Genomic DNA, 26,840 nt, shown 5'->3' on the forward strand with positions numbered 1-26,840 from the left:
AGCAGCCGTGGCTCACGGGCCCAGCCGCTCCGCGGAATGTGGGATCCTCCCAGACCAGGGCCCGAACCCGTGTCCCCTGCATTAGCAGGCAGACTCTCAACCACTGCGCCACCAGGGAAGCCCGCATTTCTTATTTTTAATTGCACTAACTGGGACCTTTAATAAAATTTTGAATAGAATTGTTGAGAGTAGACATCCTTGCCTCCTTCCCAATTTTAAGGGGGAAATGTCCAGCTCTTCAATACTCAGAATTGTAGGTTTTTCATAGGTGTCCTTTATAACACAGGGGAAATTCTGTTCTTAATTAGCTGAAAGGTTTCTTTGAAATCATGGGTATAATTTATTCAAATCTTATTCTGTATCTATTGAAACAGTCAGATGGTTTTTCTTTTTTATTCTCTGAATATGGTTAAGTATGTTGATTAATTTTTTTTTATTGTGGTAAAATATATACAGATGGTCTCCAACTTACGGTGGTCTGACTTAGGATTTTTTGATGGGTATGATACAAAAGTGATACACACTCAGTGGAAATTGTACTTTGAATTTTGATCTTTTCCCAGGCTAGCCTGTGTGGTACAGTACTCTCTTGTGATGCTGGGCAGCAAGCTGCAGCTCCCAGTAAACCATTCGATCACGAGGGTAAGCCACTGATACACTTAAAACTGTTCTGTACCCGTGTAACCATTCTGTTTTTCACTTGAAGTACTCAAAAAATTACATGAGGTAGTCAGCATTTCATTACAAAATAGGCTTTGTGTTAGATGATTTTGTCTAACTAGGCTAATGTTAAGTGTTCTGAGCATGTTTAAGGTAGGCTAGGCTAAGCTATAATATATGATAGATTAGGTGTATTATGTTGACTTAACGATATTTCCAACCTATTATGAGTTTATTGGGCCATTATAACACCATCATAAGTCAAGGACGATTTGTACTAACGGTTTACCACTTTAACCATTTTTTTTTTTTAAGTTTTTAATTAATTAATTATTTATTTATTTTTGGCTGTGTTGGGTCTTTGTTTCTGTGTGAGGGCTTTCTCTAGTTGCGGCGAGCGGGGGCCACTCTTCATCGCAGTGTGCGGGCCTCTCACTGTTGCGGCCTCTCTTGTTGCAGAGCACAGGCTCCAGACGTGGAGGCTCAGTAGTTGTGGCTTGCGGGCTCTAGAGCACAGGCTCAGTAGTTGTGGCTCACAGGCCTAGTTGCTCCACGGCATGTGGGATCCTCCCAGACCAGGGCCTGAACCCGTGTCCCCTGCATTGGCAGGCAGATTCTCAACCACTGCGCCACCAAGGAAGCCCCGATTAATGAGTTCTAGTAGTCTTCTAGTGATAGATTTCTAAATTAAAATCATTTTTTTATTGAAGTATAGTTGATGTACAATGTTGTGGCAATCTCTGCTGTACAGCAGAGTGACTCACTTATACACATACAGACATTCCTTTTTTCATATTCTTTTCCATTATGGTTTATCACAGGATATCGAATGTAGTTCCCTGTGCTATACAGTAGGACCTTGTTGTTTATCCTTTCTATGTATAATAGTTTACATCTGCTAATCCCACACTCCCAGTCCTTCCCTCTCAAGAATTCTAGTTTTAGTGCTTACTCCCTTTGTGGCATTGGGCCATCTCAGTTAGTTTTTGCTGCTGATGGCGTTGCCTCTCAAAAGTATTCACCAGAAGCTTTAAAATGATATTTGCTTAAGTAGAATAGAATATAAACTAATAGAATTACTTAACACTTATTTACTGTAAAAAGTATCAATGGCTTCCTTAGAGCTCCTAGAAGTTAAAAACTTAGCACCTAGCTGGGAAAAAATAAAACTCTGTGTAATTTTGGCTGAATTTGCTAGTGTAATTTTGGCTGAAAAGGTTCAGGTTTCATCAGAGATAGATGAGACGTCTCTTCAGACATTTTTAGTTCTATTATTTCATAGTTTTTATTTTTCTTTTGTATATTTTAAAAGATTTTTTGGGGCTTGCCAGGTGGCACAGTGGTTAAGAATCCGCTTCTCTTTGCAGTGGCTTAGCACGGGCTCTGTGCATGTGGCCTTCAGTAGTTGTGGCACGTGGGCTCAGTAGTTGTGGTTCGAGAGCTCTAGAGTGCAGGCTCAGTAGTTGCTCCATGGCATGTAGGATCTTCCTGGACCAGGGCTCGAACCTATGTCCCCTGCATTGGCAGGCGGATTCTTAATCACTGCGCCACCAGGGAAGTCCCTGGTGTATTTTAAAGTAAGTTAGTATTTAGTTTACTATATCTGCATTTAATTTTGTAAGTAGCTCTTTTCTTTATATTTTGATTTTAGTTTTTACTTTTTTCCTCCTTTGACTTAGTAATTTTTCTCCTTTTTTCTTTGATTCTGATTTAGTAATTTGATTTTTTCTTCTTAATGAATTTTATATATCCTGCAATTGGCAAGTCTAATGGGTGAGTCATTTTCTAAAAATTTGGTTGTAAATATGGCTGATGAGAATTTTGACTGTATTTTTCTATAGTGAGGAGGAAATGTTTAAATTATGTTTTCAGGTTAGTGCCCAAAATATTAAAATTCTCTCCCTATTACTGGAGCCATGTAGTCAGTCTCTTCAGCTACTTCCTTTTGTTCATTTATTGTTTTATTCACTTTTCATTCATTCATTTATAGAGTTCCTACTATGGATCAGGAATTGTTATTCTGCTTCCTGTTGATTAAAGCAACCTCTCTACCCTCCCTCACCTCCAGATTGTTATATACTTTACCTCTTTACTCCATAGTCATTTTATCTATTCCTCAGCTATCAGTATAGTCAACCCTCCATATCTGTGGGTTCCACATCTGCAGATTCAACTGAGGATCAAAAATATTGTAAAAAAAAAATTCCAGAAAGTTCCAAAAAGCAAAACTTAAATTTGTGGCACTGGCAACTATTTACATAGTATTTACAACTATTTATATAGCGTCTACATTGTATTATGTATTATAAGTAATCTAGAGATGATTTAAAGTACACAAGAGGATGTGCATAGTTTCTATGCAAATATTACACTATTTTATGTAAGGGAGTTGACTATCTGATGATTTTGGTATCCTAGGGGGTGTGGGAGAGACGTCCTTAAACCAGTTCTCTACAGACACCAATAGAGGACTGTATTCTTTCTGTTCCTCCCTCCATGAAGTGTACAACCAATGACTTGTAGGTGTTCAAGCGGTTAATCCCAAATTAGATCTCTGAACTCAGTTGCTTAAGCAAATTATGGTTGGGACTTCCCTGGCAGTCCAGTGGTTAGGATTCCACGCTTGCAATGCGGGGGGCATGGGTTTGATCCCTGGTCAGGGAATGAGGATCCCACATGCCATGTGGTACAGCCAAAAATAAATAAATAAATAAAAATAAAAAATTTAGGGAAAAAAAGAGAAAATTACGGTGGAAGTTAGGTTTTATCATGTTAGTAGAATTAGAGTTAAGCCAGTTTAAAGGATGAAGTTCTTTGTGGACAGAGGGACCTCACCACCATTTTTAATGGGAGTTCTTAACCCAGAGTCTTAGGTCTCTTTAAATTGTGTACATGCTTAATTTTTTTTATACATGCTTAATTTTTAATGTGAATATGCATGATTTTCCCGGCAGATGGTCCAGAGCTTTCATCGGATACTTAAAGGAACGTGTGACTCAAAAAAGATTAAATAAAAGCTACTATTTTCAATTTTGTTTCGTATGCATTTACTATTTAAAAAATTAATGTATTTTGTTTTGGTTGAGTACATATCCAAAGGTTTACTTGATCATGAAGTTTGTTTTTTTTTTTTTTAATTAATTAATTAATTAAATTTTGGCTGCGTTGGTTCTTTGTTGCTGCGCACAGGCTGTCTCTAGTTGCAGTGAGCGAGGGCTACTCCTTGTTGCAGTGCATGGGCTTCTCATTGCAGTGGCTTCTCTTGTTGTGGAGCGTGGGCTCTAGGTGTGTGGGCTTCAGTAGTTGTGGCACGTGGACTCAGTAGTTGTGGCTCGCAGGCTCTAGAGCGCAGGCTCAGTAGTTGTGATGCACGGGCTTAGTTGCTCCGCAGCATGTGGAATCTTCCCGGACCAGGGATTGAACCCGTGTCCCCTGCATTGGCAGGCGGATTCTTAACCACTGCACCACCAGGGAAGTCCGATCATGAAGTTTTGTACCCCACACACAGTAATAATTTTTAAGTCAGTGAAATTTGTCCTTAATATACCTCTACCTCCCTAGTCTTTTACTCAGTCTCTGGTATCCTGGCCTCAAGTTTTGACTCAAGTCAGCCCTTAAATGTTGAATGCTCCAAAATTACCTGCTTCTTTCCTTTGTTTCCTGTTTCTATCCCCATCTCCAAAATATAATTCTAATCTTACTTGGGTTAGCAGAGTGTAGTTTTTTATTAATTTATTTAAAAAGATTTGAATGGGTGATAATCACTTGATCTTACAAAAAGTATTTTGGTTTTCTATGCTACTAAAATGCTAAAGGAAAATAAAAATGAAATTGAAATTGTTACTCTTCCAGGGAGAGTTCCTTATCCTATCAATGACTAAAGTAATTCACAGAAACTGCTTTTGGGCTCCTAGCCTGAATTCCTTTCCACCATACAATGCTCAAGTTTTTAATGTTTTTAAAAGGACACCAGTGGAATTTCAGAAAAATGTAAGAAAAGTAAATAAACAGCTTTAGATTGTATGGAGAAATATTTGGGGGCAAGATATCTGTCTTATGGCCTAGAAAGTTGTCTTCTGAAGTCAGTTTCCTGAAATTGTCTTTCCTGTCCTTTCCATTTTCTAGTTTTGAGGTCAGAATATTTTTATTAAAATTTAAAAAACCCTGTAACTACAAAAATAATATAACCAAATCAAATAATGTTTGTATTTCAAAAGTGACAGTTTCCTCCTCATCACTTCCCTTCTGCCCATCTCCTTTTCAGAGCTAACAGTGTTTAACTGTTTGATATTCTATTCCGTGTGTCTGTGTCATACCTTTAAAAAAAAAGATGTTTTGTGCTACAACTGCCTTTTTAAAAAAACTTTATATTTTGTTGGCTTTTTTTCCAAGATAAGACACAGACATCTATCTCATTATTTTAACGCTTGCATTGTAGTGCACTGTATAACTGTACCATAATGTCTTGTTTATATTCCTATTGAAAGGATATTTAATTTTCAGTTTTTGCAGTTGTAGCACTGGGGTAGTAAGCATTATTGTACATACATTTGCAGACTTGTATGAATATTTCTATAACAGTTCTAAAAGTAGGATTACTAAGTCAAAGGGAATGTGTTTTTTATTTTTGATAAATACAGCTTTGTTTTCCACCAAGATGATTGAATGTACTTCTGCTCTCCTCATGCATGGCACATGAATGCACCCATTTCCTCAGTCCTCCAACACAATTTTCATTATATTTTTGTCAATGTAAAACTATCTAATTTTTATGTATATTTTCCTGAGCACTGTTGAAAATGAGTGTTCCTTCTTGTTTATTAAACATTAGAATTTCCCTTTCGATTGCTCATTATATACATTCACCAATTTTCTACTGTCTTATTGAGTTATAGAAGGGCTTTGTTAATAACTGTGTTGCAGATCTTTTGCCTAGCCTGTCATTTTTCTTTTAATTTGAATGTGTCTTTTGCGTTACAAAAATTATAAATTTTTCATTTTAGCAAAGAACATAAGAAAACTTGTAAAAAAAAAATTACCAATTTAACCATTGTTAAGTGTACAGTTCAGGCATTAATTAAGTGCATTCACACTGTTGTGCAATGATTACCACCATCCATATCGAGAACTTTTTCATCATCCTAAACTGAAACTATACTCATTAAACACTAACAACATCATATGAAAGGAATCATACAATATTTATGTCTGGCTTGTTTCTCTTAGCATAATGTCTTCAAAGTTTACCAATATTGTAGTGTGTGTCCATTTCATTCCTTTTTAAGGCTGAAATAAAATTCTGTTATAGGTATATGCTACACTTTGTTAATCCATTCATTCATTTGTCATTAGACACGGGTTGCTTCTACCTTTGGCTATTGCAAATAATGCTGCTATGAATATGGTTGTACAAATACCAGTTTGAGTCCCTGCTTTTAAGTCTTCTGGGTGTATACCCAAAAATGGGATTGTTAAATCATTGGTGGTTCTATTTTTAAGTTTTTGAAGAACCACCATATTGTTTTCCACAGCAGCTGCATCATTTTGCAGCATCGTAGTGTCTGGCACATCATAGTGTCTGGCCTTACATTTAGGTCTTTAATCCATTTTGAGTTTATTTTTGTGTATGGTGTTAGGGAGTGTTCTAATTTCATTCTTTTACATGTAGCTGTCCAGTTTTCCCAGCACCACTTATTGAAGAGGCTGTCTTCTCTCCATTGTATATTCTTGCCTCCTTTATCAAAGATAAGGTGACGATATATGCATGGGTTTATCTCTGGGCTTTCTATCCTGTTCCATTGATCTGTATTTCTGTTTTTGTGCCAGTACCATACTGTCTTGATTGCTGTAGCTTTGTAGCATAGTCTGAAGTCAGGGAGCCTGATTCCTCCAGCTCCGTTTTTCTTTCTCAAGATTGCTTTGGCTATTTGGGGTCTTTTGTGTTTCCATACAAATTGTGTAATTTTTTTTTTTAAACAGTTTTTTGTTCTTTTTTAAAAATTAATCAATTTATTTATTTTTGGCTGTGTTGGGTCTTCGTTTCTGTGCGAGGGCTTTCTCTAGTTGCGGCAAGCGGGGGCCACTCTTCATCACGGTGCGCGGGCCTCTCACTATCGCGGCCTCTCTTGTTGCGGAGCACAGGCTGCAGATGTGCAGGCTCAGTAGTTGTGGCTCACGGCACATGTTGCTCCGCGGCATGTGGGATCTTCCCAGACAAGGGCTCGAACCCGTGTCCCCTGCATTAGCAGGCAGATTCTCAACCACTGTGCCATCAGGGAAGCCCAATTGTGTAATTTTTTGTTCTAGATCTGTGAAAAATGCCATTGTTAGTTTGATAGGGATTGCAATGAATCTGTAGACTGCTTTGGATAGTATAGTCACTTTCACAGTGTTGATTCTTCCAATCCAAGAACATGGTATATCTCTCCATCTATTTGTATCATCTTTAATTTCCTTCATCAGTGTCTTATAGTTTTTTTGCATACAGGTCTTTTGTCTCCTTAGGTAGGTTTATTCCTAGGTATTTTATTCTTTTTGTTGCAGTGGTAAATAGGAATGTTTCCTTAATTTCTCTTTCAGATATTTCATCATTAGTGTGTAGGAATGCAAGAGATTTCTGTGCATTAATTTTGTATCCTGCTACTTTACCAATTTCATTGATTAGCTCTAGTAGTTTTCTGGTAGCATCTTTAGGATTCTCTATAGTATCATGTCATCTGCAAACAGTGACAGCTTTACTTCTTCTTTTCCAATTTGTATTCCTTTTATTTCTTTTTCTTCTCTGATTACTGTGGCTAAAACTTCCAAAACTATGTTGAATAATAGTGGTGAGAGTGGGCAACCTTGTCTTGTTCCTGATCTTAGTGGAAATGCTTTCAGTTTTTCACCATTGAGAATGATGTTGGCTGTGGGTTCATCATATATGGCCTTTATTATGTTGAGGTTAAGTTCCCTCTGTGCCTGCTTTCTGGATGATTTTTATCATAAATGGGTGTTGAATTTTGTCAAAAGCTTTTTCTGCATCAATTGACAGGATCATATGGTTTTTGTCCTTCAATTTGTTAATGTGGTTTATCACACTGATTGATCTGCATATATTGAAGAATCGTTGCATTCCTGGGATAAGCCCCACTTGATCATGGTGTATGATTCTTTTAATGTGCTGTTGGATTCTGTTTGCTAGTATTTTGTTGAGGATTTTTGCATCTATGTTCATCAGTGATATTGGCCTGTAGTTTTCTTTCTTTGTGACATCTTTGTCTGGTTTTGGTATCAGGGTGATGGTGGCCTCGTAGAATGAGTTTGGGAGTGTTCCTCCCTCTGCTATATTTTGGAAGAGTTTGAGAAGGATAGGTGTTAGCTCTTCTGTAACTGTTTGGTAGAATTCACCTGTGAAGCCATCTGGTCCTGGGCTTTTGTTTGTTGGAAGATTTTTAATCACAGTCTCAATTTCAGTGCTTGTGATTGGTCTGTTTATGTTTTCTATTTCTTCCTTGTTCAGTCTCGGAAGGTTGTGCTTTTCTAAGCATGTGTCCATTTCTTCCAGGTTGTCCATTTTATTGGCATAGAGTTGCTTGTAGTAATCTCTCATGATCCTTTGTATTTCTGCAGTGTCAGTTGTTACTTCTCCTTTTTCATTTCTAATTGTGTTGATTTGAGTCTTCTCCCTTTTTTTCTTGATGTGTCTGGCTAATGGTTTATCAATTTTGTTTATCTTCTCAAAGAACCAGCTTTTAGTTTTATTGATCTTTGCTATTGTTTCCTTCATTTCTTTTTCATTTATTTCTCATCTGATCTTTATGATTTCCTTCCTTCTGCTAACTTTAGGGGTTTTTTGTTCTTCCTTCTCTAATTGCTTTAGGTGTAAGGTTAGGTTGTTTGAGGTGTTTCTTGTTGTTGAGGTAGGATTGTATTGCTATAAACTTCTTTCTTAGAACTGCTTTTGCTGCATCCCATAGGTTTTGGGTCATCGTGTTTTCATTGTCATTTGTTTCTAGGTATTTTTTGATTTCCTCTTTGATTTCTTTAGTGATCTCTTGGTTATTTAATAGTGTATTGTTTAGCCTCCATGTGTTTGTATTTTTTTACAGTTTTTTTTCCTGTAATTGATATCTAGTCTCATAGCGTTGTGGTCAGGAAAAATACTTGATATGATTTCAATTTTCTTAAATTTACCCAAGGCTTGATTTGTGACCCAAGATATGATCTGTCCTGGAGAATGTTCCATTAGCACTTGAGAAGAAAGTGTATTCTGTTGTTTTTGGATGGAATGTCCTATAAATATCAATTAAGTCCATCTTGTTTAATGTATCATTTAAAGCTTGTGTTTCCTTATTTATTTTCATTTTGGATGATCTGTCCATTGGTGAAAGTGGGGTGTTGAAGTCCCCTACTATGATTGTGTTACTGTCAATTTCCCCTTTTATGGCTGTTAGCGTTTGCCTTATGTATTGGGGTGCTCGTATGTTAGGTGCATAAATATTTACAATTGTTATATCTTCTTCTTGTATTGATCCCTTGATCATTATGTAGTGTCCTTCTTTGTCTTTTGTAATAATCTTTATTTTAAAGTCTATTTTGTCTGATATGAGAATTGCTACTCTAGCTTTCTTTTTTTTTTTTTTTTTAATTTTATTTATTTATTTATTTATGGCTGAGTTGGGTCTTCGTTTCTGTGCGAGGGCTTTCTCCAGTTGCGGCAAGTGGGGGCCACTCTTCATTGCGGTGCGCGGGCCTCTCACTATCGCGGCCTCTCTTGTTGCGGAGCACAGGCTCCAGACGCGCAGGCTCAGTAGTTGTGGCTCACGGGCCCAGTTGCTCCGCGGCATGTGGGACCTTCCCAGACCAGGGCTCGAACCCGTGTGCCCTGCATTGGCAGACAGATTGTCAACCACTGCGCCACCAGGGAAGCCCCTCTAGCTTTCTTTTGATTTCCATTTGCATGGAATATCTTTTTCCACCCCTCACTTTCAGTCTGTATGTGTCCCTAGGTCTGAAGTGAGTCTCTTGTAGAGAGCATATATACGGGTTCTGTTTTTGTATCCATTCAGCCAGTCTGTGTCTTTTGGATGGAGCATTTAATCCATTTACATTTAAGGTAGTTATCGATATGTATGTTCCTATTACCATTTTCATAATGTTTTGGGTTTGTTATTATAGGTCTTTTCCTTCTCTTGTGTTTCCTGCCTAGAGAAGTTCCTTCAACATTTGTTGTAAAGCTGGTTTGGTGGTGCTGAATTCTCTTAGTCTTTGCTTATCTCTAAAGGTTTTAATTTCTCCCTTGAATCTGAAAGAGATGGTTGCTGGGTAGAGTAATCTTGGTTGTAGGTTTTTCTCTTTCATCACTTTAAATATGTCCTGCCACTCCCTTCTGGCTTGCAGAGTTTCTGCTGAAAGATCAGCTGTTTACCTTATGGGGATTCCCTTGTGTGTTATTTGTTGTTTTTCCTTTGCTGCTTTTAATATTTTTTCTTTGTATTTAATTTTTGATAGTTTGCTTAATATGTGTCTTGGCGTGTTTTTCCTAGGATTTATCCTGTATGGGACTCTCTGCACTTCCTGGTATTGATTGACTATTTCTTTTCCCATATTAGGCAAGTTTTCAACTATAATCTCTCCAAATATTTTCTCAGTCCTTGTCTTTTTTTCTTCTTCTTCTGAGACCCCTATAGTTCGAATGTTGGTATGTTTAATGTTGTCCCAGAGGTCTCTGAGACTCTCCTCAATTCTTTTCATTCTTTTTTTTTTTAATATGCTCTGTGGTAGTTATTTCCACTATTTTATCTTCCAGGTCCCTTATCCGTTCTTTTGCCTCATTTATTCTGCTATTGATTCCTTCTAGAGATTTTTCAATTTCATTTATTCTGTTGTTCATCATTGTTTGTTTGCTCTTTAGTTCTTTTAGGTCCTTGTTCAGCATTTCTTATATTTTCTCCATTCTATTTCCAAGATTTTGGATCATCTTTACTATCATTACTCTGAATTGTTTTTCAGGTAGACTGCCTATTTCCTCTTCCTTTGTTTGGCTGGTGGGTTTTTACCTTGCTCCTTCATCCGCTGTGTATTTCTCTGTCTTCTCAATTTGCTTACCTTACTGTGTTTGGGGTCTGCTTTTCACAGGCTGCAGGTTTGTAGTTCCCATTGTTTTTGGTGTCTGCCCCCAGTGGCTAAGGTTGCTGCAGTGGGTTGTGTAGGCTTCCTGGTGGAGGGGACTGGATCCTGTGTTCTGGTGGATGAGTCTGGATCTTGTCTTTCTGGTGGGCAGGACAGCATCTGGTGGTGTGTTTTGGGGTGTCTGTGACCTTATTATGATTTTAGGCAGCCTCTCTGCTAATGGGTGTGGTTGTGTTCCTGTCTTAGTAGCTGTTTAGCATTGGGTTTCCAGCACTGTAGCTTGCTGGTCGTTGAGTGGAGCTGGGTCTTAGTGTTGAGATGGAGATCTCTGGGAGAGCTTTCGCCATTTGTTATTACTTGGAGCTGGGAGGTCTCTGGTGGACCAATGTCCTGAACTCGTCTCTCCCACCTCAGAGCCACAGGCCTGACACCTGGCGAGAGCACCAAGACTCTGTCAGCCACACGGCTCAGAAGAAAAGGGAGAAAAAAATTAAAAAATAAAGTAAATGGAGTTATTAAAATAAGAAATAAAAAAATTATTAAAAATAAAAAATTAAAAAGTAATTAAAAAAGGAAAGAAAATGAAAGAAAGAAGGAAGAGAGCACCCAAACCAAAACACAAATCCAACAATGATAAGTGCTAAAAACTATACTAAAAAAACAAAAACAAAAACGGACAGAGAGAACCGTAGGACAGGTGGTAAAAGCAAAGTTATACAGGCAAAATCACACAAAGAAGCATACACCTATACCCATAAAAAGAGAAAAAGGAAAAAAATATATATCTACATTAAAAAAAAGAGAGAGCAAGCAAATCAATAAACAAATCTACCAATGATGATAAACTCTAAATACTAAACTAAGATAAACATAAAACCAGAAATAAATTAGATGCAGAAAGCAAACCCCAAGTCTACAGTTGCCCCCAGAGTCTACTGCCTCAATTTGGGTTGATTCATTGTCTATTCAGGTATTTCAGAGATGCAGGGTACATCACGTTGATTGTGGAGATTTAATCCGCTGCTCCTGAGGCTGCTGGGAGAGATTTCCCTTTCTCTAATTTGTTCATACAGCTCCTGGGGTTCAGCTTTGGATTTGGCCCCGGCTCTGCATGTAGGTCTCCTGAGGGCGTCTGTTCCTGCCCAGACAGGATGGGTTTAAAGTAGCAGCTGATTAGGGGGCTCTGGCTCACTCAGGCCAGGGGGAGGGGGGTACGGAATGCAGGGCGAGCCTGAGGCAGCAGAGGCCGGTGTGACATTGCAACAGCCTGAGGCCCTGTGTGTTCTCCCGGGGAAGTTGTCCCTGGATCACGGGACCCTGGTAGTGGTGGACTGCACAGGCTCCCGGGAGGGGTGGTGTGGAGAGTGACCTGTGCTCGCACACAGGCTTCTTGGTGGCTGCAGCAGCAGCCTTAGCGTCTCATGCTCGTCTCTAGTGTCTGTGCTGATAGCCACGGCTCATGCCCGTCTCTGGAGCTTGTTTAGGCGGTGCTCTGAATCCCCTCTCCTCGTGCACCCCGAAACAATGGCCTCTTGCCTCTTAGGCAGGTCCAGAGTTTCTCCCGGACTCCCTCCCGGCTAGCTGTGGCTTACTAGCCCCCTTCAGGCTGTGTTCACGCAGCCAACCCCAGTCCTCTCCCTGGGGTCTGACCTCTGAAGCCCGAGCCTCAGCTCCCAGCCCTCGCCCGCCCCGGCAGGTGATCAGACAAGCCTCTCGGGCTGGTGAGTGCTGGTCGGCACCCTTCCTGTGTGCGGGAATCTCTCCGCTTTGCCCTCTGCACCCCTGTTGCTGCGCTCTCCTCTGTGGCTCCGAAGCTTCCCCCCTGCCCACCCCCCTGTCCCATCTCTGCTAGTGAAGGGGCTTCCTAGTGTGTGGAAACTTTTCCTCCTTCACAGCTCCCTCCCAGAGGTGCAGGTCCTGTCCTTATTCTTTCGTCTCTGTTTTTTCTTTTTTCTTTTGCCCTACCCAGGTACGTGGGGAGTTTCTTGCCTTTTGGGAAGTCTCAGTCTTCTGCCAGCGTTCAGTAGGTGTTCTGTAGGAGTTGTTCTACATGTAGATGTATTTCTGATGTATTTGTGGGGAGGAAGGTGATCTCCATGTCTTACTCCTCCACCATCTTGAAGGTCTCTTTGCTCATTTTTTAATGCAGTTGTTAAGTTGTAAGAGTTCTTTATTACATTCTAGATATTAATCTCTTATTGAGTTGGCCAAAACGTTCGTTCGGGTTTTTCCGTAAGATGTTACAGAAAAACCCGAACGAACGTTTGGCCAACCCAGTATATGATATATAACCTGCAAATATTTTCTCCTATCCTCTTCCCTACCTTAGCTCTATCCTATTTCTTGTTTCCATCCAGGGTGTTCAGAGGAATTCTCCTCAACTAATACCGTTATCATGTTACAAGCCTACACAGAAGCCTTCAAAGGCTCTTCATTGCCCACAGGGTGAAGTTGAAACTCCTAGAAGTGACATTCGTAGACATCCACTGTCAGATCTCTACCTTTTTTTTTCTCTATTCCCTGCAGGAAACTTCAGGTGAATTGGACTATTTGTTCCCTAAATTTGACATCCAGTTTCCTGCCCCAGATCATTATCTGTTCTTTCTTATTAGCCTTACCTTACCTGCAGACTAACGGGGATCCAGTTTTCTGAATGAATCCATTTCTGACTCCTTTGGTATTTATCCACCATCTCCTTAAGTTCTGACCCATATATTGTTCTCCTTGTTTATCTTGTTCGCATATGTACTATTGAATTTATATATGTATATGTGCATGTTTATGTCTATCTGCCTTAGCTTCTAGTGGAAAGAACCAGGCTGTGGTGGATCGAATTCTAGCTTTAGTACTTAATGGTATTGTAGCCTTGGACAGGTTTTTAAATCTTTGAACCTTTTCTCATCTATAAAATAGGGTTGAAACTTATATGACAGTGTTAGGAGATTTTATGTATGCACACACACAAACATGCACATACACACATAATTACACATTAATTACTTGGCTTAGTAGACACTCAGTGGGTGTAGTTCTTATCCTGAAGGGCAGGGAAGTAATCTGTATAGACATTTTAAAAATGTTTGGGGCTTCCCTGGTGGTGCAGTAGTTAAGAATCCGCCTGCCAATGCAGGGGACAGGGGTTCAAGCCCTGGTTTGGGAAGATCCCACATGCCGCGGAGCAGCTAAGCCTGTGCACCACAACTATTGAGCCAGCGCTCTGGAGCCCGCGAGCCAAAACTGCTGAGCCCGTGTGCTACAACTACTGAAGCTCGCGCCTAGAGCCTGTGCTCCGCAACAAGAAAAGCCACTGCAGTGAGAAGCCCGTGCACCGTAACAAAGAGTAGCTCCCACTCGCCACAACTATAGAAAGCCCTCATGCAGTAACGAAGACCCAGTGCAGCCAAAGATAAATAAATAAAATAAATAAATAAATAGCTAGAGGTGCTGGAGAGGTGCTTGGTGTGGACCAGGGTGCCCACGCTTTGTGTGTGGTTTTGGGAAACCAGCCAGAGCCCAAGGAAGTTTCACTCTTCTTCCTAGGCCTTATTCCTGGGACTAAGCAAGCATGTGTGTGCATTCTTCAGGAGTAGAATCTCGGTTTCTTATAGCCCTCCTATAAGTGCCACTAGTGTTCAAACCAGCTACGGAGACACATCTTCCTGGTGTTGAACCCCAGGTAGGGGGTGCTCAATATGTGGCTTGGACCACTCACTCCCCACGGAGGATCTCTGAGCCTGTGATATCCATCTGCTCTTCTGTGTCCCCTCCTAGTGCTGCAGGTCCTGATTGCTTCTCCTCACCTTCTACCTGACTTTGTGTGGATCTTTCCTCATAGCCTTGGTTGAAGAAGAGTCTTTCTATCATTCTCCAATTTGTTTTCAATAAGAATTCCTCCTCATGTAGCTGTATTGTGATGTGTTCCTGTGGGGAGGTGAGCTCAGCATTCTCCTACTCCACCAATTGATCTCCTCCCTTGATATTATCTTTTTAATTATAGCCATCCTAGTGGATATGAATTGATGTCTCATTGTGGCTTTGATTTGCATTTTCCTAATGGCTGTTCATGTTGAACATTTTCTCATGTTATTTTAATTTATTAATTTATTTATATTTTTTGGCTGCATTGGGTCTTTGTTGCTGTGCACGGGCTTTCTCTAGTTGTGTCGAGTGGGGGCTACTCTTCGTTGCGGTGTGCAGGCTTCTCATTGCAGTGGCTTCTCTTGTTGCAGAGCACGAGCTCTAGGTGCGCGGGCTTCAGTAGTTGCAGTACGTAGGCTCAGTAGTTGTGGCTTGCGGGCTCCAGAGCACAGGCTCAGTAGCTGTGGTGCCTGGACTTCGTTGCTCTGCAGCATGTGGGATCTTCCCAGACCAGGGCTTGAACCTGTGTCCCCTGCATTGGCAGGCGGATTCTTAACTGCTGCGCTACCAGGGAAGTCCCTTTCTCATGTTCTTATTGGCCATTTGTATATCTTCTTTAGAGAAATGTCTATTCAGATTCTTTGCCCATTTTTTTTCTAAAGTAGATTTATTTATTTATTTTTACTTTTTTGGCTGCACTGGGCAGCATGTGGGATCTTAGTTCCTGACCAGGGATCGAACCCACGGCCCCTGCAGTGGAAGCTTGGAGTCTTAAGCGCTGACCACCAGGAAAGTCCCTGCCCATTTTTAAATTGGATTGTCTTTTTATTATTCATTTGTAAGTGTTTTTTATATATTCTGGATACAAGTCCCTTATGAGATACATAATTCACACATTTTTTCCCATTCGCCATGTTGCAGCATGTATTGTGGGTTGTCTTTTCACTTTTCTTGATGGTGTCTATAGTTCTTGCTCTTCCATTTAGGTCTGTGATCCATTTTGAGTTAATTTTCATGCCTAGTGTAAGCATAAAGGTTCCAACTTCTTTTTTTTGCATGCGGATATTTAGTTGTCCCAACATAGATGGCTTTTTTTTTTTTTTAAATATTGCTTTTTTTTAAAAAATTTAATTTAATTTATTTAGTTAGTTAGTTAGTTATGGCTGTGTTGGATCTTCGTTTCTGTGCGAGGGCTTCCTCTAGTTGTGGCAGGCGGGGGCCACTCTTCATCGCAGTGCGCGGGCCTCTCACTATCGCGACCTCTCTTGTTGTGGAGCACAGGCTCCAGACGCGCAGGCTCAGTAATTGTGGCTCATGGGCCCAGTTGCTCCGCGGCATGTGGGATCTTCCCGGACCAGGGCTCGAACCCATGTCCCCTGCATTGGCAGGCAGATTCTCAACCACTGCACCACCAGGGAAGCACTAGATGGCTTTTTAACATTTGTATTTCAGTACTGCAAACGTTCAAAAGGATTTCCTCCATCAGTGCATGAAAACTTTCATTTTTAGCTTTATACCAAGGTTTTGTTTACCCTGGTTGCACATTAGAATCACTTGGGGAGCTTTTGAAAAATTCTAGGGTTTAGACACAACCTCAGAGATTCTGATTTAATTAGTCTGTTGTGGAGCCTAGTTATCAGTATGTTTTTTAAAGCCTTGTAGTTGATTATAAAGTTTAATTAGGGTGAGAACCACAGCTCTGTGCTCCTCAAAAAAAGAAATGGAAAAAGCCACTAGGTTTTATGCTTCACTATTATTTTTTTCCTTTTCAATAATGTGTTGCTTTTGTCAGTAGAAGAAAAAAATTTTTAATAATTTGTTAAACAGTAATTTAAACAGTTTTAGTTTTAAAATGGAAGATTATATTTTTAATGGTAGGTTGTTTATGATGTGAAATTTGATTCTGGTAACCAATAAATCTTAAAGATGGCTTATGTTTAGGTGTTACAGAAAATCTCTTAATCCAGGAAGACAGTGAGTTTATCCACCTGTGTTTGATTTATACCATTTGGAAATTAACTTCAGGAGGAGCTCAGCATGAGGACTGTGATGTACATATGTCAGTTCAAGTCAGAGAGAATACCTTTAGGACTGGGTTGTGTGGTATTTCAGGTTGTTAGACTAGACCTCAGTCTATATATTCTGTGTACTTACTGAAATATTTCCAGTATATTTGGAAAATACGAGTTTCTTTGTGAATACTGAAAAAGGTAATTCCTAAGATACTTATTAAGCATGTAGGCACTGTTAAGTTCTGGGCTGCAAAGAATAGACTGTAGTCTTTGCTCTTTACAGTCTAATGGAGAAATAGATATATAAGTAAGTGACTTGAATAAGAAGCCATTCTAATGATTTGAACAAGACACTGAGAATCATTACCTTTCATGGAGATAAAGCAGAGTTTCTACGGGAAATAACATTTAGGATGAGTTTTGAAGAATGAATATGTGAAAGATATGCTAAGAGAAAGTAGAGAAGAGCAGGATAAATAGTCTGTGCCTGGATGTCAAAGATAAAGCACACCTCTGAGGAAATACAAGTTGTTAGGATCGTAACACAGGGTAGGTGGAAGGTAACCGTGGGAGATAAAACAGTAAGGGGTGGGGCCAAGTCTGGGGGTTTTGTGTTTCTACCAGTCCAAGAAGTGCCTTCAGGTTTTAAGTAAAAATAAAAGACACATTCTTCATTTTCACCAAGAACTTAATTGAACAACGTATTCACCCTTTTGTTCCACTACCTTCTGCCATTTTTCAGGCAACTTCATAATTCCATCTTCCCGAAACTTTTTACCTTTTTAAGCAAAGAACCCTTCCAGGTGCCTTTTACAGTCTTCCAGAGAATTGAAATTTTTTCCATTAAGAGAATTTTATAAAGACCGAAATAAATGGAAATCCAAAGGTGCAGTGTCTGGTGAATACAGCGGATGAATCAGAACTTCCCAGCCAAGCTGTAACAGTTTTCGCCTGGTCATCAGAGAAACATGCGGTCTTGCGTCATCCTGATGGAAGATTATGCATTTTCTCTTGACTCATTCTGGACACTCTTTGTTGAGTGCTGCTTTCAGTTGGTCTAACGGGGAGCAATACTTGTTGGAATTAATCGCTTGGTTTTCTAGAAGGAGGTCATAATAAAGGACTCCCTTCCAATCCCACCGTATACACAACATCACCTTCTTTGAATGAGGACCGGCCTTTGGTGTGGTGGGTGGTGGTTCATTTCACTTTCCCCACGATCTCTACTGTTCCACATTGTTGTACAGTATCCACTTTTCATTGCCTGTCACAATTTATTTTAAAAACGGAACATTTTCGTTACATTTAAGTAGAGAATTGAATACGGAAATACAGTCAAGGAGTTTTTTTTTTGCTTAACTCATGTGGAACCCAAACATCAAAGCAATTCACATAACCAAGCTGGTGCAAATGATTATCAGTGCTTGATTTGGATATTTTGAGTATGTTGGCTGTCTCCCGCACTGTATAACGTTGATTGTTCTCAGTTAATGTCTTGATTTGATCGCTGTCAACTTCAACTGGTCTACCTGAACATGGAGCATCATCCAGCAAGAAATCTCCAGCACAAAATTTCGTAAACCACTTTTGACACATTTGATCAGTCACAGCACCTTCTCCAAACACTGCACAAATCTTTTTTTTTGCATTTCAGTTGCGTTTTACCTTTCTTCAAGTAATAAAGCATAATATGCCAAAAATGTTGCTTTTTTTCTTCCATCTTCAATATTAAAATGGCTACACAAAAATTCACCAATTTTGATAAGTCTTTTCTTAAATGCATGCTGATATGACAGCTGTCACATACAGTCTAACAAAATTGTTTCAAATGAAGTTAAAGACAACTAAGTGCTACTAGAGCCATCTTACAGAAAAAAACCGAATGAACCTTTTGGCCAACCCACTAATGCCACATTTAGAGGTGCTTATGATGAGCCATTTTTGTGTTATGACTTCTAATTATATTACATGTTTATATCCCTTTTTAATGTTTTTGTTTTATGTATCATATGCATAATATATTGCTACAGTAATGCTTAATTTGTTAATAAAAATATACACATGGAGATGGATACTCAAAATCTTTTACTGATAGAATACATGATTAAACATCTCTGGAAGCCACTTATAGGTTATGGAAATCCACTGAAGTATTTTAAACAGAAGAACAATATCAGATTTATATTTTAGGAAGGTAACCATGTGGAAGAAGGATTGTAGGGTAGGGATACGGAGACCAGTAGAAAGCTATTAAAATAGTCTGGGCCTGACATTGTGAAGGGCTCAACTAAGAGAGTGACCTTTATCTTGCTGAGGTCTTTGGCCCTCCAAAGTTCTGGCTGAGAATATTTCTTAATTACCTAAAATTTATTAAGTTGAAAGATGAGTGGAAAGGATTGTTGGGTCCACATGATGATGTTTTTAGTGCATGTTGTTCTTACATAATTGCCATTATCTTTTCTTTTGGAAAAAGAGCATCTTCATCTCTCCCTACCCACCGCATTTTCCTCAGAAGTTTAATATTCCCCCATATCTCCTTATCTCTTTTTAAAGAGGTGTTCTATTGATGTTTTTTCTTTGTTGGGTTATAGTTTACACACAGTAAAATGGACAAAATTCAGATTTACAGTTTATTTTGACAAACGTATGTACCCATGTTACTACCATCTAAAGTAAAAAACAATTTTCATCATCCCAGAAAGATTCCTTGTTTTTCTCTCTATCCCGTAAGTAACCATAGTTCTTATTTCTTTCACTATATATTAATTCTACCCGTTTTTGAGTTTCATATAAGTGGAATCATACGCTATGCATTCTTTGTGTCTGACATTTTGCTCAACATAATATTTTAAGAATTCATCCATGTTACACATATCATTTTTTGTATCATATGACTGTACCACAGTGTGTTTATCCTTTCTCCTATTGGTAACTATTTAAATTGTTCCCATTTTTTTTCTTACTATTAATAATAAAGCTGCTATGAACAATTTGGTGAACATATGCTTCGATTTTTCTTGAGTATATTCTTAGGAGCAGAATTGCTAGGTCTTGTGTTCAGTTTTATTAGAAACTGCCAAACTTTTCTAAAGTACAAGGTTGTACCATTTTATACTCTTAACAGTATGTGAGATTTCAAGTTGCTCTACATTTTGACAGTTGGCATTGTCAGATTTTTATTTTTAGTTATCTTACTGGGTGTGAAGTGGTATCTCATTGTGGTTTTAATTTGCATTTCGCTGTTGACTACTGATATTCAGTAGTATCTGGTAATTCATCACAGTTAACTATTTATTAGTCATTCATACCTTCTTTTGCTAAGTGTTCAAGTATTTGCTCATTAAAAAAATATTGGATTGTTTCGTTTTTAAAATTATTCTCGTACATCTTGGTTGTGAGTCTTTTGTCAGATATATGTATTTTGAGTTTTTCCATTAGTCCATGGCTTTCCTAATCATTTTCTTAATTGTGTCTTTTGGAAAGCATGTTTATTTTAGTGAAGTTCATTTTCTCAGTTTTTGATTTTATTGTTAGTGACTTTTGTGTCTTGTCAAAGGAATTTTTGCCTATTTTAAGGTTGTGAGGATATTCTGTGTTCTCTTCCATATGAATATCTACTTATTTCAGAACCATTTGTTGAAAAGACTATCCTTTCCCTACTGAATTGTAGTGGCTCCTCTGTTGTAAAATGAAGTATTAGTGTGAATATATTTCTGGACTATCTGTTATGTTTCATTGATCTATTTTTCCTTATGCCAATACTGTACTGTCTTAATTTCTGTAGCAAAGTAAATCTTAAAATCAGGTAGTATACTTTTCATCAAAAATTATTTTAGCTATTCTAGGGTCTTTGGATTTTCATGTTAGTTTTAGAATCAGCTTGGCAGTTTTTACAAAATGCCTGCTGGGATTCTGATTAGGATTGTGTTGAAGTTATACATCAATTTGGGAGAATCGACATCTTAATGGTGTTGTGTTTTCCAATCCATGTACATGAAATATCTCTGTTTAGGTCTTTAATGTCTTTTAGTAATGCTTTGAGGTATTTTTAGGTAGAGTTCTTGCTCATCTTTCATTAAGTCTTTTCACTAGATATTTGATTTTTTTTGATGTTATAAGAGTGGTATTTTTAAAAAAATTAATTTCCCAAGCGTTTGCTTGGTATATGTATATAAAAATGCACATGATTTTTGTATACTGACCTTGAATTCCACAGCTTCATAAACTCAAGTTAGTTTTAGTACTTTGTAGATTCCTTTGGATATATTATGTACATAATCATGCCATCTGTGAATGCAGACAGCTTTCTTTCTTTCTAGTCTGTGTGCTTAATTCTTTTTATTGTCTAATTAGGGCCATCAGAAGTTATTTTTGATGAATTACTAGATTAATTCTGAACTAGAGTTATCCTTTCTGGTTCTAATAGTAAATATACACCATACTGGAATTTGGTGTCAAGTGACTGTATCATAATGGAATTGAAGGAGGGAGGTTGGAGTGTTGTTTTTCAGTTAAGCTAAATTATCTTAAAAAGTTGTTTTGGATACAGAACCTGGATGCCCTCTCTATTGAATACAACCAAATCCACCTTGAGATAGCTGTTCAGTAAGGTTGACAGTAGTACCTAGAATGCAGGATTAGGGTCAGATAATGTTTCTTTGTATCATTTTAAGGGAATATTTCATAATGCCATTTGCAGCAACATGGATGGACCTAGAGATTATCATACTAAGTGAAGTAAGTCAGAAAGAAAAAGACAGATACCATATGGTATCACTTATATGTGGAATCTAAAATATGACACAAATGAACTTACCTATGAAACAGAAACATACTCATAGACATATAGAGAACAGACTTGTGGTTGCCAAGGGGGAGGGGAGGTGTGGGAGGGTTGGACTGGGAGTTTGGGACTAGCAGATGTAAACTATTATATACAGAATGGATAAACAGCAAGGTCCTGTTGTATAGCACAGGGAACTATATTCAATATTCTGTAATAAACCATAATGGAAAAGAATATGAAAAAGAATATGTATTGTATAACTGAATCACTTTGCTGTACATCAGAAACTAGCACAACATTATAAATTGACTATATTTCAATTAAAAATATGGCAAAAAAAAATTTCAGCTTTTCTGCAAGCTTGAAAGGGGGACTTATCTCTCATTTTCTGGACTTCTCCCCCCCCCCGCCTTAGTTTTAGCTTTCACTGCTTTATTGTGGGCATTCTTCCTAGCAAACCAAGCTCTTATGTATATCATTTATTACTTATTGCAGTTTGAGACTTTTGGTACAGGCCATATATATATCTTAATTTAACACAGGTTAACCTCACTTTAAAGAAACCCAATGTATAAAAATCATAGTTTTTGATATGTATCATACATGGTGATTATTCTCCTAATAAAAAGATTCAGGGGCTTCCCTGGTGGCGCAGTGGTTGAGAGTCTGCCTGCTAATGCAGGGGACACGGGTTCGAGCCCTGGTCTGGGAGGATCCCACATGCCGCGGAGCAGCTGGGCCCGTGAGCCACAATTGCTGAGCCTGCGCGTCTGGAGCCTGTGCCCCTGGAGCCTGTGCCCCGCGACGGGAGGGGCCGCGATAGAGAGAGGCCCGCGCACCGCGATGAAGGGCGGTCCCCGCACCGCGATGAAGAGTGGCCCCCGCTTGCCGCAACTGGAGAAAGCCCTCGCACGAACCGAAGACCCAACACAGCCAAAAATAAATAAATAAATAAATAAATAAATAAATAAGAAAATCCTTTAAAAAAATAAAAATAAAAACGCTGTGTTCTTACAGACATATAAAAAAAAAAAAAAGATTCAGAATTATAAATACCTTGCCAGGAACACATATAAAACTTAGGTACAGTCTGAAAAACACTTTTAAAAAATTCTGTAACGCAGAGAATCATTCCTTACATTTTTCCTATCTAGTTTGTGGCTATCTGTATTTGGAAGTTGCTGAGTTGGTATTTCTACCTTGTAGTGGTGGTGCTACACTGTAATGACTATCTGTAATCTCTCTCTAGTGGAAAGAATAGCTATGGGAGACTAGAGACCTGTGGCAAAAATCCTTTTTTATGGTTATGTTGTGTAAGTAAGAGGGCTGTTTGGAACTTTTAATTAAAATATTTTCCAATGAAGAAGTTGCTGTTTAAATGAAAATATTTGAATGCCAAAGCTTGATAAAGAAGCTTGCAGAACCTGTTAAGCAAATAAGTACTACAGATGCCATGTGACCTAAATTTATTTTACAAATTTGCTTTTTTTTTTTCTGAAGCAATTTATGATATCCAGTAATTCTGTGTACCTCATAGTGATGTTATTAGATTTGAGATTTTTATAATAAAAATATATTTTATTGTCATGTATTTTTTTCTAATTTTTAAAATTTATGAAATTTAACTATTTTCAGTTAAAAGCTACTCAGAGATTCTGCTGTTGGTAGAGAAGGTGCTGGGGTTTTTTTGGTGTGTGAAGAGGCATGGGATTTACTGTATATTCATGATTTTATATAGAGACTCATCTTACAAAAATTACTTGAAAATTACAATTTTGTAAGTCACTTGATAGTTAATATTCTAGGGGAATTTTCTTCTAAAGAAATACTGTGATAAATAGTTTATAAAATAATTTCCTCTTTGTTTATTCACTTACATATTTTTCCTTTTCCTTTTATTATGGGGAGGATAAATTTAGGATCAAACTTTTAGATTAATGGAAAGAAAAAGGGAAAAAAGATCTGTGGTTAATAAACCTAAAGGTAACTATTGAATACCATAAGGTAGATGTTTTTCCCTTTTTTTTTTTTTTTTTTTTTTTGTTAAATACAGGGTATATTTACTTCTGGCACATGGGAAGAGAAATCAGATGAGATTTCCTTTGCTGATTTCAAGTTCTCAATCACTCATCATTATCTTGTACAAGAATCCCCTGATAAAGAAGGAAAGGATGAGGTATTAGAAGGTAAGTTTGTACTACATATTTTTAAACTCTTGTAAGTGATTATAATTTTGAATTATGAATTTAGTTCTCTCAATTAAGTAGTATCCTCTGGAGATGTTTTACGTATGCAGAGTCGTTTCACCACATCTGAAATAGAGTATGATCTTTGCATTTATTTTAAAATTAATTAAATCACATATTTATTGAGTGCCTGAGATGTGCTCGGTACTCTGCTAAGCCCAACTGAAAAAAATTTACATTCCAGTAGGGGAGATAAGGTCTGTAAGTAAGTAACAATAATAAGAGGTAAAAAGTGGTAAGTGCCATCCCAAAGCACAGAGTCTTACAGGAGTTCAGAATAGGAAAGATCACTCTTAGTCCAGAGAGATCAGAGAAGATGTTATAGAGAATTAAGTAACTAAGCTGGGCTTTGAAGAATTAAAAAAAAGTTATTTATTGATTAGTCAGCGTCATGTTTTGGATATACCCCAGACTTCGGAGTCAGATCAAGTGGATTAAAATTCTGGTTTTTCTACTTACTAGTTACTTGACCTTTCTAAATTTGACTGATCTCATTTGTAAAATGGAGTGATACTACCTGGAGGGTTAATGGGGGGATTTAATAAGATACTGTACATAAGTACCTATCTCATGATTACTAATGTTACCAGGCTCTTGTATAAGCATTGCAATTAGTATTCAAGTTAGCAAACATCATTTGCAGCTTAATAAAGGATTTTAAGAGTTTGTTTCTTCCCCAAAAAGGCATATATTTTATTTGCTGGGCGTAATTTACGAACTTGCAAAGGCAACTTGATTTTATATTATCAATCATTTTAAGAGAAAGATCCATTTTAAGAGAGTTGATTTTAATATAATAATCTCATAATGTATTGCTGACTTGAAATGCTGTAACTTCTAATTCTGAATTAATATTTCAATTTTATTAAATTTTGTATTGCCTATTTTTTGTTTCTTCTAAAAAGTACCTTTCTCAGTACTTGGCCTGTGTTAGGTACTCAGTAAATAGTGCTTACAGTTGTTAATAGGTCACATCATCCGAAGTCTTTGTTTTGTAATATGCTAGCGTAAAACAGTGAGTGAGCAAGGTATTAAAATATGAATTTTGAATCTGTTGGTCAAATACTCTTCTTCATTCACTCATAAAATAAATATGCAGAATGTGTGTTAAAGTTTTTCTGGTCAAAACAGATTATCATTTCTAAGTGTAGGCCTGAAATATTTGTGCGTTTTCTTGTATAGGAATAAAATTATATTACCTTTTCTGTTGTATATATTATTTTCACAAACAAAACAGTTAGATAGCATCTGCATTTAGATTCATAAACTAGGACAGATAATTTGACCGTGTATATACATGTTTAAGATAGTTATACAGCAAAATAAAATAATTAAACCAGAATATGAATAGATATACTTTAGGAATAAGGGGAAGAGGGAAATATATGCAACTGGTGGAAAGTCTGATTATAGCCCAGAGATTTCCGGGTACGACATTCTGCTGATTAATGAAGGAACCTGTTCAAGGTAGAGAAATCTTAAGTGCTGTTAATTTGAAGAAAGATCATATATCAAGGAAAAGCTGTTGCAAGTAAGGAGGCTTAGAATCAGTGTTTCTGAGATGAATAGACGAAGGAGACTGTGGTATGATGAGAGAAGGTGAATGGATTTAAGGTAGTTAAGGCATTATTGCTGCGTGTGTGTATGTATTGGGCAGTTTTAATTTGGTTGTGATTGAAGCTGTAACTAATGGTAGAAGTTACAAGCAAACCATCAACTCAGTTAATTTGGAGATACATGTTTAAAACTGTTATCAGAGGTCAGAAGATCTGAACACTGGTCTTTTATTTATTGGAGTTGCTTATTGCTTTAATTAGAGCATCAAGTCATTAGTGTTCTCCTATTTATTCTTTTTTCAAATTAACAAAATACAAATTTGCTCAGCAAGTATAGCTATACAGCAAAAGGAAATTGTTGGTTTTTTTTTTTGGCTGCACAGTGTGGCATGCGGGATCTTCCCTGACCAGGGATCGAACCTACGCCCCCCTACAGTGGAAGTGCGGAGTCCTAACCACTGGACCTCCAGGGAGGTTCCAGGAAATATTTTTATAAACATTACTCTTTATGCTTTGAATTTATTATGCATTTACAAGTGTAAGTAATGATCATTGATGTTAGTATCTTATTATGGATAGTAATGCAAGTACTTACAGATATATGGGTTATAAAGGAGAAGCTGTGTAGTGGTTTTACAAGAATATTTAAGATGGCCAGGGGTGAGCAAAGGCTAGCCATGGGAGGTGGTATAGAGTTGACAGACTTCTAAGTATAATTTTGAAGAAAAGTAAAGACAAGGGCAGGCCAAGAAGAACAAATAAAACAAGGTTTTCTAGTAAGGAATGAGAAATTGTTTGAATCATGATTTAGAAGAATGGAAAATATAAACATGGGAATGATATATATCAATATATATTTTTTTATGGACTGGCTTTTTTTTTTTTTTTTTTTTTTTTTTTTAAGAAAAGGGAGAGAGCAAGAGAGACACTGGTCTTCCTCCAAAGCTTACAGTTAGCCTTAGATATAAACGTTAAGCAGTCACAAAACTACATGGACTAGCAAGACATGTCATAGAATGATTTGTTTAAATCATATGATAAAATTCTGCCTTAGAATGAACATACTCACTTTTTAATTATCAAATATTTCTGTAGATGTTATTCCACAATCTGTGCAAGATTTGCTGTGTATGAATAATGACTTTCCTCCCAGAGCACATTGCCTCGTAAGATGGTAAGTATACATTTTACTCAGATAACTTTTAGTATGTATGTCGGGAAGGCCCCATGACTGACTCCAGGTTTGATGATTTGCTAGGAGTTCACACTGGGCTCAGCATGTAGTTGCTCTTATTGCTAGGATTTCTTACAGTGACAGCATGCAAAGCAAAATCAGCAAAGGGAAAAGGTGCCTTAGGCGAAGTTTGGAGGAAGTGCAAGTGTTTAAGAGTCCTTTCCTAATGGAGTCACAGAGGACATATTCAGTTCCTTTTGCAACAAGTTGTGACAACACATGAAACATTTTCTACCAGAGAAGCTTGTTAAAGCCTCAGCTCTCAGGTTTTTAATTAGGGGCTGGTTACACAGGCACCCTCTGACTGTTACATAACAAAATTTCAGACTCCTAAAAGGAAAGCAGGTGTTCAGCATAAACCACTTTGTTTGTACG

At 37.9% G+C, this 26,840-nt stretch overlaps 1 protein-coding gene across 2 annotated transcripts in view; it reads left to right on the top strand.

The window, feature by feature from the left end:
* Positions 1-26,840, top strand: part of RAB3GAP1 (RAB3 GTPase activating protein catalytic subunit 1) — a 110,632-nt gene that overhangs the window by 9,068 nt on the left and 74,724 nt on the right. For both annotated transcript variants that reach the window (XM_057551843.1, XM_057551844.1), the window contains exons 4-5: positions 23,483-23,615; positions 26,327-26,405. In XM_057551843.1, the coding sequence (XP_057407826.1) occupies positions 23,483-23,615; positions 26,327-26,405 (212 nt within the window). The remainder of the gene's footprint in view (positions 1-23,482; positions 23,616-26,326; positions 26,406-26,840) is intronic.

This window comes from Balaenoptera acutorostrata, chromosome 8 (genome assembly GCF_949987535.1).
Source record: "Balaenoptera acutorostrata chromosome 8, mBalAcu1.1, whole genome shotgun sequence".
NCBI classification, from domain to species: Eukaryota; Metazoa; Chordata; class Mammalia; order Artiodactyla; family Balaenopteridae; genus Balaenoptera; species Balaenoptera acutorostrata.